This window comes from Entelurus aequoreus, linkage group LG20 (genome assembly GCF_033978785.1).
Source record: "Entelurus aequoreus isolate RoL-2023_Sb linkage group LG20, RoL_Eaeq_v1.1, whole genome shotgun sequence".
Classification (NCBI taxonomy): domain Eukaryota; kingdom Metazoa; phylum Chordata; class Actinopteri; order Syngnathiformes; family Syngnathidae; genus Entelurus; species Entelurus aequoreus.
In genome coordinates this window covers 23,012,064-23,034,878 of record NC_084750.1, presented here as the reverse complement: position 1 = coordinate 23,034,878, position 22,815 = coordinate 23,012,064, and the positions used below count along the sequence as shown (strand labels likewise).

Sequence of the window (22,815 nt, the reverse complement as noted above, 5' to 3'; positions counted from 1 at the left end):
GTGTGTGTGTGTTCTTGTATTTCTACCCTTCTTGAGACATCACACAAGAAAAAGTACCGAAATCATGGTCCCAATACAGAAAACCATTGCATCTAATAGAGAGCCAAAACACTAGAGTCCGTGAACATTGCTCCAAAGTCAGGATTTTTTGTTGATTTAATGTGCATACAAAAGTAAACATTGACAGGTGCAAAGGCAGCAATATATGATAAAAGAAGACGACAGCTAAAGAAGGACTTCCCTATTCATCCCCGAAAAAACCCGCCAGGTGACAGGCTGATTTTACGACTTCCGGCGCTGACGCAAGACAACCCGCGTCCCATATGTGACCATAGGATGAACAAATACACTACGGTGCTAAGACTATAGTGGCCATTAACAGTTAGCTTCTACAGCTGGGTTGCCCAAAGTGCGGCACAGGGGCCATCTGTGGTCCGTGACTCGTTTGTCATCGGCCTTAAGCACATTACAAAAAACAAAAAATAGAGATCTCATTTGCACCCCCTGGTGGTGAAATCTATCAAAATTAGGGGGGTCCCAAAAAGGAGGGATTTTTCTAATTGACTGTGTGTCGGTTTTAAAACTGCTCCCCCTCTGGTCAACTAATGAAATAACAAGTGTGTGTAAAAATTTGAAGTGCTCCCCCTCTGGCCAACATAAGTAATAACAAGTGTGTGTAGGAAATTCAAATGCGCCCCTTTGGCCAAAATTAAGAAAAATGAAATAAATATGTATATAGAGACATACTGTAATAACTTGAAGTAAAATAATGAAGATTAAAAACCAATTACAAACAAAGAAATAAAAACTTAACTAAAAGCAGTCATTTTCCTAACAATGTGTCGACTTTTTTCTTATAAAATTGGGAACAATTTTATAAGTAAAATTATTACTTTTTTTATGTTAAATTATTACTTTTTAATTTAAAATGGTGACATTTGTCATATAGAATTCCGACTTTTATCACAAAATTGCCAATTGTTTTGTTGTTCTTGTAAAACAGTGACATTTTATGAGTAAAATTATGACTTTGGTCATAATTTATGACTTTGGTCATAATTTTGCCAAGTAAAATTCTGATTATTATTAGAATATTGCCAACATTTTAAAGTTTTCTTATAAAAGTGTGACTTTTGTCGAGTAAAATTAGGACTCTTTTCATAAAATTGCCAACATTTTAAGCTTTTCTCGTAAAATTGCGACTGTTATTGAGTAAAATTCCAACTTTTATCATAATATTGCAGTAATGTTCAGTTTTTCTTGTAAAATTTTGACTTGCGTTGAGTAAAATTACGTCTTTTATTATATTACTGCCAAAAGTTTTTCTTGTGAAAGTGTGACTTTCTTCATGTGAAATTCCAACTCATTTTTCACAACAAGCTTTTTTATATTTGCATAGTGTGTATATATTATTAATGTTGTAAATACACATCTTTTTATATCTAGAAAGGGTGGTCCGAGAGAGGTCGGCATTTTTCGGAGGTCTCAAGAAGGTAACAAATACAAAAATGTGTGTGTGTGTGTGTGTGTGTGTGTGTGTGTGTGTGTGTGTGTGTGTGTGTGTGTGTGTGTGTGTGTGTGTGTGTGTGTGTGTGTGTGTGTGTGTGTGTGTGTGTGTGTGTGTGTGTGTGTGTGTGTGTGTGCGAACTAAAAATGATTAAGTCTAGACCGAGTGCAGATGTGCTGGCTGCACTTGATCATATGATCTCATTGTTTCCCTTCATTAAAGGGGAACTGCGCTTCTTTTGGAATTTTGTCGACCATTCACAATCCTTATGTAAGACGAGAACATATGTTTTTCTTTTTTTTAATGCATTCTAAGTAGTGTTGTCCGGTACCAAAATGTATTTCGATATTTTTCGGTACTTTTCTAAATAAAGGGGACCACAAAAAAAATGCATTATTGGCTTTATTTTAACAAAAAATATTAGGGTACATTAAACATATGTTTCTTATTGCAAGTTTGTCCTTAAATAAAATAGTAAACATACTAGACAACTTGTCTTTTAGTAGTAAGTAAGCAAACTAAGGCTCCTAATTTAGCTGCTGACATATGCAGTAACATATTGTGTCATTTATCATTCTATTATTTTGTCAACATTACTAAGGACAAGTGGTAGAGAATGCATTATTAATATACTTGTTCATTTACTGTTAATATCTGCTTACTTTCCCTTTTAACATGTTCTATCTACACTTCTGTTAAAATGTAATAATCACTTATTCGTCTGTTGTTTGATACTTTACATTAGTTTTGGATGACAGCACAAATTTAGGTATCAATCTGATACCAAGTAGTTACAGGATCATACATTGGTCATATTCAAAGTCCTCATGTGTCCAGGGACATATTTCCTGAGTTTCTAAACATAATATACATTTTAAAAAAACGAAAATAGATTTTGTGATGCTAAAAAATATTGATGTAATCATAGTGATTAGTGTTCTGTGTCTTGTAATGTCCTGTCTAGTAAATGTCCAGTATTATTATGTATTTTACAATGTACTGCTTTTATATTTCCTGTATTTTATATTATTACTTTGAACTGTTTTATATTTAATTTTTTTATCCTGTAAAGCGTCTTTGAGTTCTCTGAAAAGCGCTATACCAAATAAAATGTATTATTATTATTATTATTATAGTAGTATCGACTAGATAGGCTCCTGTACCTGATATCATTACAGTGGATGCCAGGTGTAGATCCACCCATGGCGTTTGTTTACATTGAGGAACGTTGTCTGGGGAAAAAATATAAGGTTATGGACAATTATTTGTCCCAAAGTACTCATTGTTGTCTCTCATGTGTTGTCGAAGAGAAAAGTAAACGTTGTGATGCGTCTGTGAAATTTATATGCCGCCATAATGAGCAAAATACATAAATATGACATGTTATTATGACTGTTACTACATTACATATATACTTACAGCATGTATATAAAACGTTTTAGAGCGCTTTATAGGCGGAATAAAACAACTTCCATCAGTTCCAGTTTTAGCTGACCTAGTGTTTATTCATGATTAAAAATGCAAAACAACAAAAAAAAAAAATATATATATATATATATATATATATATATATATATATATATATATATATATATATATATATATATATATATATATATATATATATATATATATATATATATATACACTACCGTTCAAAAGTTTGGGGTCACATTGAAATGTCCTTATTTTTGAAGGAAAAGCACTGTACTTTTCAACGAAGATAACTTTAAACTAGTCTTAACTTTAAAGAAATACACTCTATACATTGCTAATGTGGTAAATGACTATTCTAGCTGCAAATGTCTGGTTTTTGGTGCAATATCTACATAGGTGTTTAGAGGCCCATTTCCAGCAACTATCACTCCAGTGTTCTAATGGTACAATGTGTTTGCTCATTGGCTCAGAAGGCTAATTGATGATTAGAAAACCCTTGTGCAATCATGTTCACACATCTGAAAACAGTTTAGCTCATTACAGAAGCTACAAAACTGACCTTCCTTTGAGCAGATTGAGTTTCTGGAGCATCACATTTGTGGGGTCAATTAAACGCTCAAAATGGCCAGAAAAAGAGAACTTTCATCTGAAACTCGACAGTCTATTCTTGTTCTTAGAAATGAAGGCTATTCCACAAAATTGTTTGGGTGACCCCAAACTTTTGAACGGTAGTGTATATATATACATATATGTATATTTATATATATATAGTCGAGGTTTCTGTGGTTTATCCGTTATACAGTGCTCAATACCGGGGTAGAGTGAAATATACGTTAGGTCAGGAAAAAACACAAGAGGCTACATCATCCCTACAAGCCTGTTTTGCAGGTTTCCCTGCTCGTCAGGGGATTTTATACATTTTATAAATTTATAAAATTTATAAATTTATAAAATCCGGGAAACCTGCGAAACAGGCGGGGTACACCCTGGACAAGTCGCCATCTCATCATAGGGCCAACACAGATATACACTATATTGCCAAAAGTATTTGGCCACCCATCCAAATGATCTGAATCAGGTGTCCTAATCACTTGGCCGGCCACAGGTGAATGCTCCAGTATACCAAAACATTTTGGACAATTCCATGCTCCCAACCTTGTGGGAACATGACTGTGCACCAGTGCACAAAGCAAGGCCCATAAAGACATGGATGACAGAGTCTGGTGTGGATGAACTAGACTGGCCTGCACAGAGTCCTGACATGAACCCGATAGAACACCTTTGGGATGAATAAGAACAGAGACTGAGAGCCAGACCTTCTCGACCAACATCAGTGTGTGACCTCACCAATGCGCAAATTCCTATAAACACACTCCACAACCTTGTGGACAGCCTTTCCAGAAGAGTTGAAGCTGTAATAGCAGCAAAAGGTGGACCAACATCATATTGAACCCTATGGGTTAGGAATGGGATGGCACTTCAAGTTCATATGTGAGTCAAGTCAGGTGGCCGAATACTTTTGGCAATGTAGTGTGTATATATATATATATATATATTGTGTGTGTGTGTGTTCTTGTCTTACATAATGATTTTGGCAAAATTCCCAAAAAAAAGTGCAGTTCCCCTTAAAAGGACTGAATGTTAGCAAGGTTACAAACACATGCCTGCCTTTGTTTAGTCAACACAATTTAATTGATTGGAAGCGGTCGTCATGTTTACAAGAGTCTGAATGGGAATATTCATACACAGTAACCCTAGCTGGTTGTGCAAGTGCGCACTCTGTGACTTTTGGCCTCGGTTTGAACTTGACTTTCGAAATCAACTTGAGTAAAGGGAAGGACCAAAAAAAAGACGTCAACATGTTCAACATTGGCACACCTGCCGAAGATGGTTTTGTTATGACTGGAGTAAGGGTTTGCCTTGACTACAAACACAATAAGGCTTTCATTGTAAATCTTTCTTCCACGGGCTGAAATGCAATTTGTCAGTAAGCGCGGTAAAACTCCCGACGATCAGTATTACCGTTTTCAATGAAAAAATTATGGAATAACCGTGACTAATACAGCACTTTGGTAAACTCCCAGATTGACTCGGGCCACCTCGCTTGCTTAAATGCTGACATGAAAACAAGATACATTATCGTCTTTCCTCGTTAAGAAACGATACTCAGAGGAATACGAGACGGTGTGTTCAAGAACCGCTAACAGAGTAGGACGGCAAAACACATGTATAAGCACGAGGGTTGTACGGTATATTGGTATTAGTATAGTACCGCGATATTAATTAATCATATTGGGTACTATACCGCCTCTGAAATGTACTGGTCCACCACCCCACACGTCGTCGTCACGTCGTGTCATTGCTGGTTTTACGAGCATGTTCGGCAGCGCACAATCACGGAGTACTTACAAGCAGACACAGTGTGTAGACAGAAAAGGGAGAACGGACGCATTTTGGCTTAAAAACTAACGATAAAGGTGAAGTTATAACACTGAAACGCCCTCAGGAAGAGGTGCTTTATTCAAGACATGGCCAGCTAGCTAGCGGCTAAAGTCCAGCCCCAATCGGTAGTGTTTTAGCTACTTCTAAATCACTAATCCTGGTCTCCATGGCGACAAATAAAGTAAGTTTCTTACAAGTATCATCCCTGCAGGACGAGGAATAGCTAACCATGCTTCACTACACACCGTAGTTCACCGGCGTCAAAATGTAAACAAACGCCATTGGTGGATCTACACCTGACATCCGCTGTAATGATACCAAATACAGGAACGTATCTAGTCGATACTACTATGATTACGGCGACATTTTTTGGCATCACAACATCTTCTTTCTGTTTTTTTTAATGTATATTATGTTTAAAACTCAGGAAATATGTCCCTAGACACATGAGGACTTTGAATATGACCAATGTATGATCCTGTAACTACTTGGTATCGGATTGATACCTAAACTTGTGGTATCATTCAAAACTAATGTAAAGTATCAAACAACAGAAGAATAAGTGATTATTAAATTTTAACAGAAGAACATGTTAGAATAGAAAGTAAGCAGATATTAACAGTAAATGAACAAGTAGATTAATAATTCATTTTTTACCACTTGTCCTTAATAATGTTGACAAAATAATAGAATGATAAATGACACAATATGTTACTGCATATGTCAGCAGCTAAATTAGGAGCCTTAGTTTGCTTGCTTACTTACTACTAAAACACAAGTTGTCTTGTATGTTCACTATTTTATTTAAGGACAAACTTGCAATAAGAAACATATGTTTAATGTACCCTAACATTTTTTTGTTAAAATAAAGCCAATAATGCAATTTTTTGTGGTCCCCTTTATTTAGAAAAGTACCAAAAAGTTCCGAAAAGTATTGGAATAATTTTGGTACCAGTACCAAAATATTGGTATCGGGACAACACTAATAAGCACACATTACAACATACAAACTTGAAACTCCCCGTCCCTTCCTCACCGTCCGCTACTGCCAAAACATGCCGACAAAGTAGTGGATTTTTGTTTTTTTAATTTGATCATATGTTATGGTTGTCATGGTTTTCTTTGTTGTATTGCTTTAAGTTTATTAAAATAACTTAAACAACCACTACCATCGAGTTCATATCATTTTTCTTCCTTTTGTGGCGAGTTAATGTGACGTTACTGACATCTAGTTACCAGTCAGTGTAATACATATCATCGCAGTCTGTTCTCGGTTTTAAAAAAAACACCACATAGATACGAAAGATAGTGGACTATAGTCAGAATTAGATTTGACGATAACTCGGGATAGTTACCGAATCCAGTAATTTTTTTGGCACCGACCCGAATCCCGGCAGTCGTACGGGCCACTGATTTACATAAAATCTAACGGTGCCATCTTACGATACCTGGGTCGCCTGGTTGCCCCTCTCAGCATAACTACTTTTAGATAATGTTGCAATTTTTAATGCCAAAGAAGAAATTGGCTCAAAAAAATGCTTCAAAGCAAAGTAAGGCTCCACTTTAATGCACTAGCTTGATGCTAATATACATTGGCTTTGCCATTGACATGCTGCTGATTAGCATTAACAATTTTACATGGCGATTTCAACGCCTCCAAATTTGTTGATGGAAACTACAACTAAGATGAACATTACAAATTTAAACAGCTGGTTTGATATAAGTACAATATTTACTGTATTAACACTTTTAGGGCACAACAAAAGACTAGATTCAGCAATGGCTGAACTGACTAGTGGGGATGTGAATCTTTGGGCACCACACGATTCGATTCGATTCTTGGGGGTAACAATTCCTTTAGGATCGATTCTTGATTCAAAACAATTCTTGATTCAAAATCAATACTTTTTTAAAACCATTGGGTACCAGTTCTATAATTAACTACATTCCTCCATAAAAGAGATAAACATCACTAAAAAATGTATATATTAATTCAAATAAAACTGGTGTTGTTTAATGTAATTCTACCTAAACATTTACTAAATAGGCTGGACAGGACAGATTTGTTCATCTTTTTTTTTTTTTTTAAATCGATTTTTTTTTAATCAATGAAGAATCGTTACAAATAAGAATCGCAATTAATTCAAAATTTATTTATTTTTTCAGGATCAGATCAGAAATACTTTATTACTCCCCGAGGGGAAATTAAAATTTTCAGCACAATCCCATTCAAGATCAGACAAACATTACAGGGAGACAGAACAGGATCAAATTTACAGGGAGACAGAATAGGATCAAACATTACAGGGAGACAGAACAGGATCGCTGACGGGTCTGCCAACTTCCGGCGCCCCTTACAAAAAAGGTGAGATACAGGTAAACAATGGGGGGTGAGTACGGTGGGTATGTACGGGGGGGAGAAAAAAAAAACGGTGTAAGCCTGGGCCCCTGGAGAGGGGTTCCAGACTGAGGCCAAGGGAAAAAACAACTTGACACCCCTCCTTGACTCGCAAACTACAAACTACTGCCATCTAACGTCTCGGACTTGCAACTGTAATTACAACTTTTCGTCAATAAGTGACAAGTAATGTGATAATAAAACAAGATAACAACTGGACAAATTTTATCATAACCGGCTCTTTATCAAATGTTGCAATAAAACACACACAAAAGTACTAAAAATTGGTACCGGTATCAATTCCCAGGAAAACGGGAATAGGTACTGTTTCGGTTCAAATGTAAAGGGTAACCATACCCAACTTAGACAGCGATAAGTTACATAACATGTACAGTCGTGACATCACATGGACAAAGATTAGACCTTCTGGAGGAAAGTTCTGTGGTCAAATGAAACAAAAATGGAGCTGTTTGGCCACAATACCCAGCAATATGTTTGGAGTAGGGATGTCCGATAATGGCTTTTTTACCGATATCCCCCAACTCTTAATTACCGATACAGATATCAACCGATACCGATATATACAGTCGTGGAATTAACACATTATTATGCCTAATTTGGACAACCAGGTATGGTGAAGATAAGGTCCTTTTAAAAAATAAAAATAAAATAAAATAAGATAAATAAATTAAAAACATTTGCTTGAATAAAAAAGAAAGTAAAACTATATAAAATCAGTTACATAGAAACTAGTAATTAATGAAAATGAGTAAAATTAACTGTTAAAGGTTAGTACTATTAGTGGACCAGCAGCACGCACAATCATGTGTGCTTACGGACTGTATACCTTGCAGACTGTATTGATATATATTGATATATAATGTAGGAACCAGAATATTAATAACAGAAAGAAACAACCCTTTTGTGTGAATGAGTGTAAATGGGGGAGGGAGGTTTTTTGGGTTGGTGCACTAATTGTAAGTGTATCTTGTGTTTTTTATGTTGATTTAATAAAAACAATGACAAAATAAAAATAAAAAAACGATAATAAAAAAAACGATACCGATAATTTCCGATATTACATTTTAACGCATTTATCGGCCAATAATATCGGCAGGCCGATATTATCGGACATCTCTAGTTTGGAGGAGAAAAGGTGAGGCCTTTAATCTCAGGAACACCAAGCCTACCGTCAAGCATGGTGGTGGTAGTATTATGCTCTGGGCCTGTTTTGCTGCCAATGGAACTGGTGCTTTACAGAGAGTAAATGGGACAATGAAAAAGGAGGATTACCTCCGAATTCTTCAGGACAACCTAAAATCATCAGTCCGGAGGTTGGGTCTTGGGCGCAGTTGGGTGTTCCAACAGGACAATGACCCCAAACACACGTCAAAAGTGGTAAAGGAATGGCTAAATCAGGCTAAAATTAAGGGTTTAGCATGGCCTTCCCAAAGTCCTGATTTAAATGGGTGGACAATGCTGAAGAAAACCAACACATTTAGCTGACAAGCACCAATTTTGTCAAGAGGAGTGGTCAAAAATTCCACCAGAAGCTTGCCAGAAGCTTGTGGATGGCTACCAAAAGCGCCTTATTGCAGTGAAACTTGCCAAGAGACATGTAACCAAATATTAACATTGCTGTATGTCTACTTTTGACCCAGATTTTCAGTAGTAAGTAGCCTGTGTGCATTGATCGGCTTTGAGAAAAAGCAGGTTTCCGTCACACACGTTAAGACAAAGGCGTATGTTGTGTGTTTCTCAGGCGTTAACGTGATGCTCCGCAAGATTGCAGTGAAGGCGGCCTCCAAGCCATTGGTGGAGATCACGCAGGACGGAGAGACGATGTCCATTAAGACCTCCACCACCGTCCGGACCACCCACATCACTTTCACCGTGGGACAGGAGTTCAACGAATCTACCGTGGATGGGCGTCCTTGCACGGTAAACTCGCGGACATGAGAACATTCCTCTGTCGAATCACAGCCATGACGGGCGTGTTGTCGGCATTACATCAATCTGTTTGACTTGGCCGCTCATCCTATTTGGACTGATAGCATATCTCCACCCTTCCCTCAGTCTCTAAAGGCCGATCATGGCCAACTTTTTACGAACCCTTTCAACTCTCTGTGCTCTGACAGTTAACCCTCCTTCTTTCCCTCGGTCTCACAACACATCTTCTCTTTGCTCTTCCAACTTTCCCCAGAGGTGGCCTCTGATTGTTTGTCTCCAAGGCAAACACGCCATCAGTTGAACAAAGTAACAATGACTCAATCCAAAGTTATCACCTAACAGCATCTTTGTGTGTTCATTAGCCAAACCACGATGACTCACTTCAGTGCAACTCGGTTAAGTTGTCCTAGTTCAGGGGTCACCAACGCGGTGCCCGCGGGCACCAGGTCGCCCGTAAGGACCAGATGAGTCGCCCGCGGGCCTGTTCTAAAAAAAAAAAAAAAAAAAATGTAAAAAAAAAAAAAAAATAAATAAATTTTTTTTTTTTTTTTTTTTTTTTTTTTTAAATTAAATCTACATAGAAAAACACAAGATACACTTTCAATCAGTGCATCAACCCAAACAACCTCCCCCATGCACACTCATCCACACAAAAGGGGTTATTTCTTTCTGCTACCAATATTCTGGTTCCCACAACATAGACAACACATCTGCAAGGGACACAGTCCCTGAAGCACACATGATTGTATAGGCTGCTGGTCCACTAACATTTTCATTAATTACTATTTTTTATGTAATTATTTTTATATTGTTTTACTTTCTTTTTTATCCAAGAAAATGTTTTTTATTTATTTATCTTATTTTATTTTATTTTTAAAAAAAAGGGCCTTATCTTCAACAGACCAGGTTGTCAATGAAATTAGATTTTTTTAAAGGGTTTTTTAAACCAGGCCCAGTCCAGATAATGTCCAAGTCGGACTCAGCAACACACACCTTCATTCATGTACACAGAAAAAAAATTAGGGAACACAACAGATTGCATATAATTTATAAACAAAACACTTTGCATTCCATTCGAAAGGACGTTCCCCTTAGATTTCCGATCCTTAACATTTTACATTTATCATAATTAAGCTTAAGGCCAGATTGCTGTGAAAATATGTCCAAAAGATTAAGAAGGTTCCGCAAACAATGAGGAAAAATCTTATCTTTGTGAATCAGCCTTTTCTGACATGAACTTCATCAAGAACAAACACAGAACACGCCTCACTGATGCACATCTGCAAGACTCACTCAGAGTTGCAGTGTCAAGTTACACACCAGAGTACAACACACTAGTTAACAGCATGCAATGCCAGGCTTCCCACTAACTGACAAAGAAACAGATAACAGATTTGGTGTCCAGTTCAAAGTGTGACATGATTTAAAAATTTGAGAGTTTACTTTTGTATTTTACATGAGTTATTATTTGTACAAACATGGTGCAAAGTAATTCATGATTTCTTAAAAAATGTTAGTGGCTAGCTAGTTTAAAATGGGATATTGTGATTTCACAAGACTGTCTTAGAAGTGATCATTTGAAAATGTTAAATTTGAAAAATGTGCACTTATAGAGAAAATATAAAAATAAAGTGTTGCAAATTTATATTTATCTGTTTCTATATATATTTATTGTGAGAAATCATTAAGATGATCAGTGTTTCCACAAAGATAAATATCATTAATTATTAATAATAACAGAGTTAAAGGTAAATTGAGCAAATTGGCTACTTCTGGCAATTTATTTAAGTGTGTATCTAACTGGTAGCCCTTCGCATTAATCAGTACCCAAGAAGTAGCCCTTGGTTTCAAAAAGGTTGGTGACCCCTGTCCTAGTTTGTGTCGAGTCTTTGTCCACCATATTGTCTTTATTACTAAAAACTACTCAATCAGGTGTGTCCAAACCAAAGACTACCAACGAGAGTGATGTGGTTAATAAGAAATCATACCCACAGGGGGATTGCTTTCATTTTAATAGCCTGACAACTTGTGACGCTGCTATGATGTAATGGACAATGTGAGTAAATCAGGCCAATAACCTTTATTTATGCTCTGAACGAACAAATGTGCATCATTTACTTGTATGACCCAGTGCAAACAACCTTACCTAGTCATGGTGCAGAAAAATAATTATAATACTTCCGACCAACACAAAATGTCAACAGACATGGTCACACATAACACAACCTCCTCACTGAAAATGGTGGACATTATTAAACAAAAAATACACCCGTTTAAATCCAGCACAAAGCATGATGGGAAAAATGCAAAACACTCACCACGTTTTAGCTGCTTGATATTTCTGATTGATTACAAAACTTTAAGGAGGTTGTCAAAGAAGTAAACAAGGTAGAAATCGAACTTTCACATACTCTTAATATCCAATTATGTTAATTATACATCCATTATATTAATATAATATGTATACACTCACACACACATTTATGTGTATGTATACACACATATATATGTATATATGCATATATATACACATTTATATATATATATATATACACACACATATGTATACACACATGTATATATACACATATATATATACTTATACACACACACACATATGTATACACGCACATATATACAGTATACACACATATATACAGTATAAATATATATAAATATATACATATATACACATCTATACATATACTGTATTTACACATATAAACAGTACATATATACACATATATTTACATATATACACATATATACATACACATATATCTGTGTATATATATATATATATATGTATACTCATAGACATATACTGTATATATACACATACACATACAGTATATACATATAGACACACACACACATATATACACACATACACACATTTTTATATGTATATATATATACATGCATGTATACATACATACATACATACATACATACATACATACATACATACATACACATATATATATATATATATATATATATATATATATATATATATATATATATATATATATATATATATATATATATATATATATATATATATATATATATATATATATATATAATAGCTATTCCTTTTCCTGCAGGGATGATACTTGTAGGAAACATAGTTTATTTGTCCCCATCGTGGCAAGGATTAGTGATTTAGAAGTAGCTAAAACACTGTGTAAATGGACGTTAGCCGCTAGCCAGTAGCTAGCTGATAGCTAGCTAATAGCTAGCCATGTTTTATGTTTATAGCGCCAGCTTTATCATTAGTTTTAAAGCCAAAAAACGTCCATTCTCCCTCTGCTGTCTCCACACCGTTTCAGCTTGCAAGTGCTCTGTGTGCGTGTCACGATGTTGACTGGCGACACTGGCCTCGGTGTGCCATCAGGCACTTGAAAAAAAAGTACAGGTGTTTTTCAAATACAGTTTAGTACTTATTTAATCCATTAGTGCTGCGGTACTTCATTGGTATCGGTATGCCGTACAACCCTAAATGAAGGTAATAGGGAGTCGCTCTATTTTGCATATAAAGTGCTTTAAGAAACATTAAAAAATCTCAGTTTTTTTACACATGCTGTAAGTATATATGCAATGTAGTAACAGGCACAGTCATAATAACATGTAATATTTACGTATCTTGCTCATTTTAAGCATACGGCGACATATTAATATCACAGACGCATCACAACGTTCACTTTTCTCTTCAACAACAACACTAATAATCATGGCAGACTTCATGAGAGACAACAAAGACTACTTTGGGACAACTGATTATCCAGAACCTTATATTTTTGAGCCTGAATATGAGGAGGATGAGCAACAGGTCCATCATGTTGCAGTATTGCTAAGTGCTAAACGAGAAAATACAAACATAATAAAACAATCACTTACTGTACAACGTCTGCTCTCACTGGGATGCCGACTGATGGGATGTTTCTATTTTCTTGTTTAGATGAGGAATCAATCATAATCCACCTGGAGGTGAAAAAAATAAAATAAAATATGTGTCTGTCTTTCTCACCATCTCCGGGTATAAGTTGAATGTCAAAGTTGACCAACGTCTCAGTTTATAGCCACGTCCTTCTATTATCCAGGTGAGAGGCATGATTTATGATTTAGAATGCACTTTTACCAACTCATAGGCGATGTAGCGGCTCACCGGCTTAATATATCAATATAGCAGCATAAGTTAGTTAGCTCTCTGTAATCACGACGCTGCTAAAAGTAGTTCCTCTGCGTTAGCACCTATAATAACAATACATATATTGATTAATATTCAGGTCACGACATATGAATGGAGTATTGTTGGCGGTTTTTGGATGTTTTAGAGGTCTTAGTGAAGTGAATTATATTTATTTAGCGCTTTTTCTCTCAAGACTTTAAAATAGTGAAACCCATTATCTACATATTTAAGCTACATTCAAACCAGTGTGGGTAAAGTGTCTGGCCCAAGGACACAACGGCAGTGACTACAATGACGGAAGCAAGATTCGAACCTCAGGTTTCTGGCCAGCTGCTCTACCGTCTGAGCCACGCCGCCACTTTATGGCCGCGATCCCTGCTTGGCACTCAGCATCAAGGGTTGGAATTGGGGGTTTAATCACCAAAATGATTCCCGAGCGCGGCCACCGCTGCTGCTCACTGCTCCCCTCACCTCCCAGGGGGTGGAACAAGGGGATGGGTTAAATGCAGAGGGTAATTTCACCACACCTAGTGTGTGTGTGACTATCAGTGGTACTTTAACTTGAACTTAATAGTGTACTCCCAATAGCTGCATTGTTAGCCACCTCGTACCTGCAGTATTTTACGACTTAGAATTAATTTTTTTTAAAAAAGAAAAAAGGTAACATTTTAGCATGGGGAACATATTGACCATCAATTAATTGCTTATCAAAGTAACAAAGACTTAATTCAGAGTTATTTGGACACTCGGGGAACATTTAAGGTTTAGGGTTAGGTTACTAATAAGCGGTTAGTTTACTCTTAGTTAATGGCGTACTGGTTGTATGATAAGGCCCTGCAGAATAAGGCATTAATAATTACTTAATAATGACTAATTAAGAGCCAATATGTTACTAATTTGCATGTTAATGACCAACTAATTAATGGTGAATATGTGTTCCCCATACTAAAGTGTTAGCAGAAAAACATATGCGCTCTTGTCTTTCGTAAGGATTATGACTGATGGGTAAAAATTCCAAAAAAGTGCAGTTCCCCTTTAAGTTGAAGTACTACTGCATACCTGTGTCTACAACTACTTTATCAAAGCATTTCACTGTTTGTCCAGAGTTTTCCACGTTGGGAGACGGACAGCAAGATCAGCTGCGAGCAGACCCTGCAGAAAGGGGAGGGGCCTAAAACCTCCTGGACCCGGGAAATGACTAACGACGGCAAGCTCATCCTGGTAAAGACAACACGGATTTAGACCAAACAAACAAAAAACATCCGGCATTCTTTTAAACTCCTTTTTTTTTTCAGACCATGGGCGCCGACGACGTGGTCTGCACCAGGGTCTACGAGCGCCAATGAACAAGAGCACTTCTCACTTTGGGTCCTTCCAGTCGGACTTATTCCTGCATCATCAGGACAACCCCAGGAGATGTCAACCTGTAGTTCGCTTTTATTCCCATAACTATTAGCGTCATCATTTTGTCTTGCGCTCCTTCACCATTTTTATAGATCAAATTGAAATACACTATATTGCCAAAAGTATTTGGCCACCTGCCTTGACTCACATATGAACTTGAAGTGCCATCCCATTCCTAACCCATAGGGTTCAATACGATGTCGGTCCACCTTTTGCAGCTATTACAGCTTTAACTCTTCTGGGAAGGCTGTCCACAAGGTTGCGGAGTTTGTTTATAGGAATTTTCCACCATTCTTGCAAAAGCACATTGGTGAGGTCACACACTGATGTTGGTGGAGAAGGCCTGGCTCTCAGTTGCCGTTCTAATTCATCCCCAAAGGTGTTCTATCGGGTTCAGGTCAGGACTCTGTGCAGGCCAGTCAAGTTCATCCACACCAGACTCTGTCATCCATGTCTTTATGGACCTTGCTTTGTGCACGGGTGCACAGTCATGTTGGAAGAGGAAGGGGCCCGCTCCAAACTGTTCCCACAAAATTGGGAGCATGGAATTGTCCAAAATGTTTTGGTATCCTGGAGCGTTCAAAGTTCCTTTCACTGGAACTAAGGGGCCAAGCCCAACTCCTGAAAAACAACCCCACAGCATAATTCCTCCTCCACCAAATTTCACACTCCTACCACTCCGTGGCTGAGTTGCTGTTGTTCCCAAACTCGTCCATTTTCTTAAAATAAAGCCGACGGTTGACTTTGGAATATTTAGGAGCGAGGAAATTTCACGACTAGATTTGTTGCACAGGTGGCATCCTATGACAGGAAATCACTGAGAGCGGCCCATTCTTTCACAAATGTTTGTAGAAACAGTCTCCATGCCTTAGCGCTTGATTTTGTACACCTGTTGCCGGGGCCAAGCCCAACTCCTGAAAAACAACCCCACACCATAATTCCTCCTCCACCAAATGCCACTGAATTTGTTGCACAGGTGGCATCCTATGACAGTTCCACGCTGGAAATCACTGAGATCCTGAGAGCGGCCAATTCTTTCACAAATGTTTGTAGAAACAGTCTCCATGCCTAAGTGCTTGATTTTATACACCTGTGGTCAGGGGCAAGCCCAACTCCTGAAAAACAACCCCACACCATAATTCCTCCTCCATCAAATTTCACGACTGGATTTGTTGCACAGGTGGCATCCTATGACAGTTCCACGCTGGAAATCACTGAGAGCGGCCCATTCTTTCACAAATGTTTGTAGAAACAGTCTCCATGCCTAAGTGCTTGATTTTATACACCTGTGGCCGGGCCAAGTGATTAGGACACCTGATTCTCATCATTTGGATGGGTGGCCAAATACTTTTGGCAATATAGTGTATGTCAATCGCCTTGTCTGACTTTTTTCGCTGTGTGTGTGCTTTGTGAGATGTGAGCTGCCAGGTTCTTTGGCCCTTTTGACTCCAACTTTTTTCCTGTGATATTTATTACTACACTATAGTACTGCCAAGGTTTCTAACTAGTGTCTCCCTTGTACGACGTGATCATTTGAAGCAACCTTTTCTATGGCAAAACAATAAAGCAGCAACTTTGTCTTTGAACTTGAAGTGGAAGCAGAACTATCTTTTTTTTTAGGTTTTGTCTCAGATTCCTGTAACTGGAATATTTGCCTGTGCCCTCCTTTTACACTCTGCCATTCATCTCTGTGCCACATTCCCTCCAGCCTGTGCCGTGTTCCAAGAAGGCAAACATTTCCATTGCAACATTTTCCCCCGTCTTCACTCTTGTCACACAGTTCTCTATATACCGGAGGAGGGGGCTGAAGTTGAGGGGTCAGATCCCGGCAGGAATAACACATTGATACAACGTTGATTATACAAGACCCAAAACCTGTGAAGTTGGCGCTTTGTGTACACTACCGTTCAAAAGTTTGGGGTCACATTGAAATGTCCTTATTTTTGAAGGAAAAGCACTGTACTTTTCAATGAAGATAACTTTAAACTAGTCTTAACTTTAAAGAAATACACTCTATACATTGCTAATGTGGTAAATGACTATTCTAGCTGCGAATATCTGGTTTTTGGTGCAATATCTACATAGGTGTATAGAGGCCCATTTCCAGCAACTAACACTCCAGTGTTCTAATGGTACAATGTGTTTGCTCATTGGCTCAGAAGGCTAATTGATGATTAGAAAACCCTTGTGCAATCATGTTCACACATCTGAAAACAGTTGAGCTCGTTACAGAAGCTACAAAACTGACCTTCCTTTGATCAGATTGAGTTTCTGGAGCATCACATTTGTGGGGTCAATTAAACGCTCAAAATGGCCAGAAAAAGAGAACTTTCATCTGAACCTCGACAGTCTATTCTTGTTCTTAGAAATGAAGGCTATTCCACAAAATTGTTTGGGTAACCCCAAACTTTTGAACGGTAGTGTAAATCGTAAATAAAAACAGAATACAATGATTTGCAAATCCTTTTCAACTTATATTCAATTGAATTCACTGCAAAGACAAGATATTTAATGTTCAAATTGAGAAAATATAATTTAATGGCAGCAACACATTGCAAAGGGCATTTTTACCACTGTGTTACATGGCCTTTCCTTTTAACAACACTCAGTAAACGTTTGGGAACTGAGGAGAGCCATTTTTGAAGCTTTTCAGGTGGAATTCTTTCCCATTCTTGCTTGATGTACAGCTTAAGTTGTTCAACAGTCCGGGGTCTCCGTTGTCGTATTTTACACATCACAATGCGCCACACAATTTCACTTCACAGGTGTGCTTAAAGCTCATGGAGAGAATGCCAAGAGTGTGCAAAGGGTGGCTATTGTGAAGAAACTAGAATATAAAACATGTTTTCAGTTATTTCACCTTTGTTTGTTAAGTACATAACTCCACATGTGTTCATTCATAGTTTTGATGCCTTCATTGTGACAATCTACAATGTAAATAGTCATGAAAATAAAGAAAACACATTGAATGAGGAGAAGGTGTGTCCAAACTGTTGGCCTGTACTGTATATATGTATGTATAATTGTGTAGGTATGTGTATTTGTATGTACAATATATTTGTCTCCCAGTGTGTACGGGAACCAAAGTACGGCCCCAGCCACCCAGAGAGCCCAACCCAAGACAGCAGGTGCGGCGCCCAGGGAACAAGAGACCACCGGCCCCACGCAGCTATGCCGACCAGCGTCAGGATCCCCAGAGTTGGCACTATAGTGCCACCCGGCAGGGTAAGCAGCAGGCCATAGACAGACACGCCTGGCAGAGGACAAGGCACGGGAGAAGCATGGGACGGCCAGCCCCCAAGCCAGCGAGAGACCACACCCCACGAGGGACCCAGAGACTTCCCGCAGCCGGACGGGAGGACCGCCCCCGCCCCACCAGCAACCGGCCCCCCACGTATTTGCTTACATGTTACGTACATTGCGTAAGTTGTTTACGTAAGTGAGTTGAAAAATAAAGCTAACGTAGATGTCTGTGTTGCCTCTACTTAACAGCCATAAAAAGATTAGAACCATCCCAAAAATATTACACTACATATACTGTATATGGCCTAGTGGTTAGAGTGTCTGCCCTGAGATCGGTAGGTCGTGAGTTCAAACCCCGGCCGAGCCATACCAAAGACTATAAAAATGGGACCCATTACCTCCCTGCTTGGCACTCAGCATCAAGGGTTGGAATTGGGGGTTAAATCACCAAAAAATGATTCCCGGGCGCGGCCACCGCTGCTGCTCACTGCTCCCCTCACCTCCCAGGGGGTGATCAAGGGTGATGGGGTCAAATGCAGAGAATAATTTCGCTACACCTAGTGTGTGTGTGTGACAATCATTGGTACTTTCATTTTAATTAATATTCATTCATACATGATATTACTTGAATCCATTTTCACGTAAAAAACCCCACTTATTTTTAAGGTGTGGCAGCTTTTATTTTATTTTGTAGTAGTAGTAGCACTTCCTTGTTCATTTACAGAAACAAAACGGTGCAGATGTAGTTTTGTCCCAGCTGCCATCACAGAACTAAGTAAGCTGTAGTACCAATTTTTGCCTATATTTATTTTAGTGCAATTTATTATTTTATTATGGTGTTTTATTCTGGTTTATCCCACATCTTATCTGATTGGGATTTTATAAGTTTTATCCTTATTATGAGGAACTTTGAGTACTTTGTGATGCTTGTTATGTGGTAGGTCTTTGTATTGCATATCTAAGATGTTACTTTCTCTGTATGCTTAAACGGATGTCCTGATCTTGCCTGCTGCAATACAAGTTTACCTTCGGGCACTAATAAAGTAACCTAACCTAACCTAAGAGTACGGTCGACTTCCTTTGTTTTCACTTTATAAAACTGCGCATGGAAGTGACGTCCAGACCACATTGGGGCGTTTACACTGGAGTCTGATAAAGATCACATTTTACTTGCAGTGTAAACAGTCAGCTGGAAAAAAATCTGATTTCGAAAATATCCGATTTGGGCCACTTTGGCCTGCAGTGTAAACGTAGTCACAGAAATGGAGCCACAAAACAGAACTCCGCGAGTACATCTCTGCCGAGCCTATCACCGGGCTGAGTCTATCGTTCTGGGGCCAATCACGCAACCGGGTCCGTCTTTCCAAACGCCTATCAAAAGACCTCCTCGGTCCTCTTGTCGTCTTCTACTGTGTTTTACCTGCAAGCCCATGTCCATATAGAACTACTTCCGGGTAAACTGCTTGTAGGCCCCGCCTTCCACGTCCAAAATTCCGTCAGTCTACCCCAGGGCAGCTGTGGCTACGAAAGTAGCTTACCACCACCAGGTGTGACTGAATGATGGGTTTTTAACATGTAAAGGGACTTTGGGTACTTAGAAAAGCGCTGTATAAATCCCAAGTATTATTATTATTATTATTATTAAAATCACTCTCATGACGTGGAAACGGTAAAAGCCAGAAGTAGAAGTTGAAAATGAAAACCTGTGAAACACACAAAAACAATAACAGTATAGAAAATATGTGAAGCTTGGCATTGAAGAAACCTGTCAAAAATGTCCACCAAAATGTTTGTATTTATTTCTTTAATTCAACATGTTGCAACGGCAAAACTTGTTTTAGTGCCAATACAACTTTTTCTACTTTGCTATTTTTTTTTTTCTCCATTACCAAAACTTCCTGGCTGTGTTTTGGCTCTTTATCACCTTCGCACGTGAATTTCTTTTTGCCATCGTAGCTTGTGTTAGGCTTAATTATTTTGTTAAAAATTTGGTTAAAACTAAATTCTTATCCAACGTTTGTGCTGTGTTCCTAACAGATTTTATTGAAAAAATGAGAACTGAAATCGTGAAAATCAATTATTTTCTTAGCCCAGCTACACAAATCAGTCAAGTCCTCCCTCCCGGGAAAGAGGAAAAAACATTCAAGTCTAGGCTGTCAAAGCCAAGTGTCGTGGAGAAAATGAAGACATACAAGGAGCAGCTGTTAGAGTCTACTAACCGAGAGACAGCCCTTGAACTTTGGGCTCCACAGGAAGATTCCGTTTATCAGAGCCTAAACCTGTCACCCTGAGATCTTCTGGCCATGCCGTGGTGTTTGCTGAGAGAGTCTTCAGTTTCACAGGTAGGAATAGGTACCTGATCCGGTACTTTTTTGCCTTCAGAAGTTAATTGATGACTGTTAATGACTAAATACTGTTCACCTGTGTGTAATCTTATCTCAGTACAAATCAGGGTTTTACGGTATACGGTATTAGTATAGTACCACAGTGTTTCCCATAAACTGCCAAGATACCTGTGGCGGTGGGGGCGTGGCTATGAGCGTGGTCACCATGATATCATTGAGTAATTTGCATAATTTACTACAAAGATTTGATTTTCTCTAAAAAGGCTAAAAAAATGTATACTTACTAATTAATAATAACAGTTTTGTTTTAAACATCCATCCATCCATCCATTTTACAATATAATTACAACACTTTATGTACATATTTATATACAGATTTGAACAATAAGTTATTCACTGAAATATATTTATTAATTGTGGTTCTTACAAAAAATATATCTTATAAAATATAAAAGCTAAAATGTCTCAAAGCTCTGCCCCTTTAATTAGTGCATACTAAATCATTTAACTTAAGCCTACTACTACAACCATATTATTTACCAGCAACATAAAGTGAAACAGAGGCAGAGGTGTCCTGCCACAGTCAGTAACAAATAAACAGAAAACAGTAGTGGTGGTAGATAGACACAGAGCTTCATCAAACATCTGATCCACTGAACAAAGAGCTCCAAAAATCTTGAACTTTAGACTGCCATCAGTTTTACTCCCTACACTTAACCATGTGTTTCCTACTGCCTGCAGACTTTGCACCCTTTGTTATATACACATGTTGTGTTTCTAATACAAATACATTTAATAAAGTCAAATACAAATAAGGCAACAAGAGAAGTATCCTACACTTCTCTTTTGTAAAGTAAATCTGAACAGCCGATATGGGCATCTACATCAACTATATGATTTGCCTGAGGAGCTGGAGAGGACAAAAAAAAAATAATTTTATTTTTTTTATTTTTTTTTTAAATTTGTGGCGGACGTAATTCTTTCGTGGCGGGCCGCCACAAATAAATGAATGTGTGGGAAACCCTGGTACCGCGATACTAATGAATCATATTCGGTACTATACCGCCTCTAAAAAGTACCGGTCCTCCACGTCGTCACATCATGTCATGCAGACGAGCATGTTCGCCAGTGCACAATCACGGAGTACTTACAAGCGTAGACAGAAAAGGGAGAACAGCGAATTTTGGCGTTTGAAGTTATAACACTGAAACGCCCTCAGGAAGAGGTGCTTGAAGACATGGCTAGTCGGTGTCAACATTTTCAGAATGTGCTTTTATAAAGAAAACAATCTGAAGTTGTCTTTATTTTTAAGTTTTAATGCCATGATCTTACCAGTCCGACCCGCGTGGGAATACAGTGTTTCCCACACATTAATTTATTTGTGGCGGCCCACCACGAAAGAATTACGTCCACCACAAATAAAAAATAAAATAAAAATTAAAAAACTTTTTTTTTTTTTTTTTTTTTTTTTTTTTTGGTCCTGTTCAGCTTCTCAGGCAAATCATATAGTTGATGTAGATGCCCATATAGGCTGTTCAGATTTACTTTACAAAAGAGAAGTGTAGGATACTTCTCTTGTTGCCTTATTTGTATTTGACCACTACTGTTTTCTGTTTATTTGTTACTGACTGTGGCAGGACACCTGTGCCTCTGTTTCACTTTATGTTGCTGGTAAATAATATGGTTGTAGTAGTAGGCTTAAGTTAAATTATTTAGTATGCACTAATTAAAGGGGCAGAGCTTTAAGAGACATTTTAGCTTTTATATTTTATAAGATATATTTTATGTAAGAACCACAATTAATAAATATATTTCAGTGAATAACTTATTGTTCAAATCTGTATATAAATATGTACATAAAGTGTTGTAATTATATTGTAAAATGGATGGATGG

General features: G+C 37.8%; 2 protein-coding genes across 2 annotated transcripts in view; one reads left to right on the top strand and one right to left on the bottom strand.

Moving 5' to 3' along the window:
• The window catches only part of crabp2a (cellular retinoic acid binding protein 2, a), a 29,579-nt gene extending 11,521 nt beyond the window's left edge, over positions 1 to 18,058 (top strand). The window contains exons 2-5 of the mRNA XM_062029665.1: positions 2,109 to 2,116; positions 9,547 to 9,725; positions 15,034 to 15,150; positions 15,225 to 18,058. Coding sequence (XP_061885649.1) covers positions 2,109 to 2,116; positions 9,547 to 9,725; positions 15,034 to 15,150; positions 15,225 to 15,275 — 355 coding nt within the window. The 3' untranslated portion in view covers positions 15,276 to 18,058. The remainder of the gene's footprint in view (positions 1 to 2,108; positions 2,117 to 9,546; positions 9,726 to 15,033; positions 15,151 to 15,224) is intronic.
• Positions 1 to 22,815, bottom strand: part of ciarta (circadian associated repressor of transcription a) — a 248,376-nt gene that overhangs the window by 159,494 nt on the left and 66,067 nt on the right. The window contains exon 2 of the mRNA XM_062029663.1: positions 13,638 to 13,721. The gene's annotated coding sequence lies outside the window, so the exon portion shown is untranslated. The remainder of the gene's footprint in view (positions 1 to 13,637; positions 13,722 to 22,815) is intronic.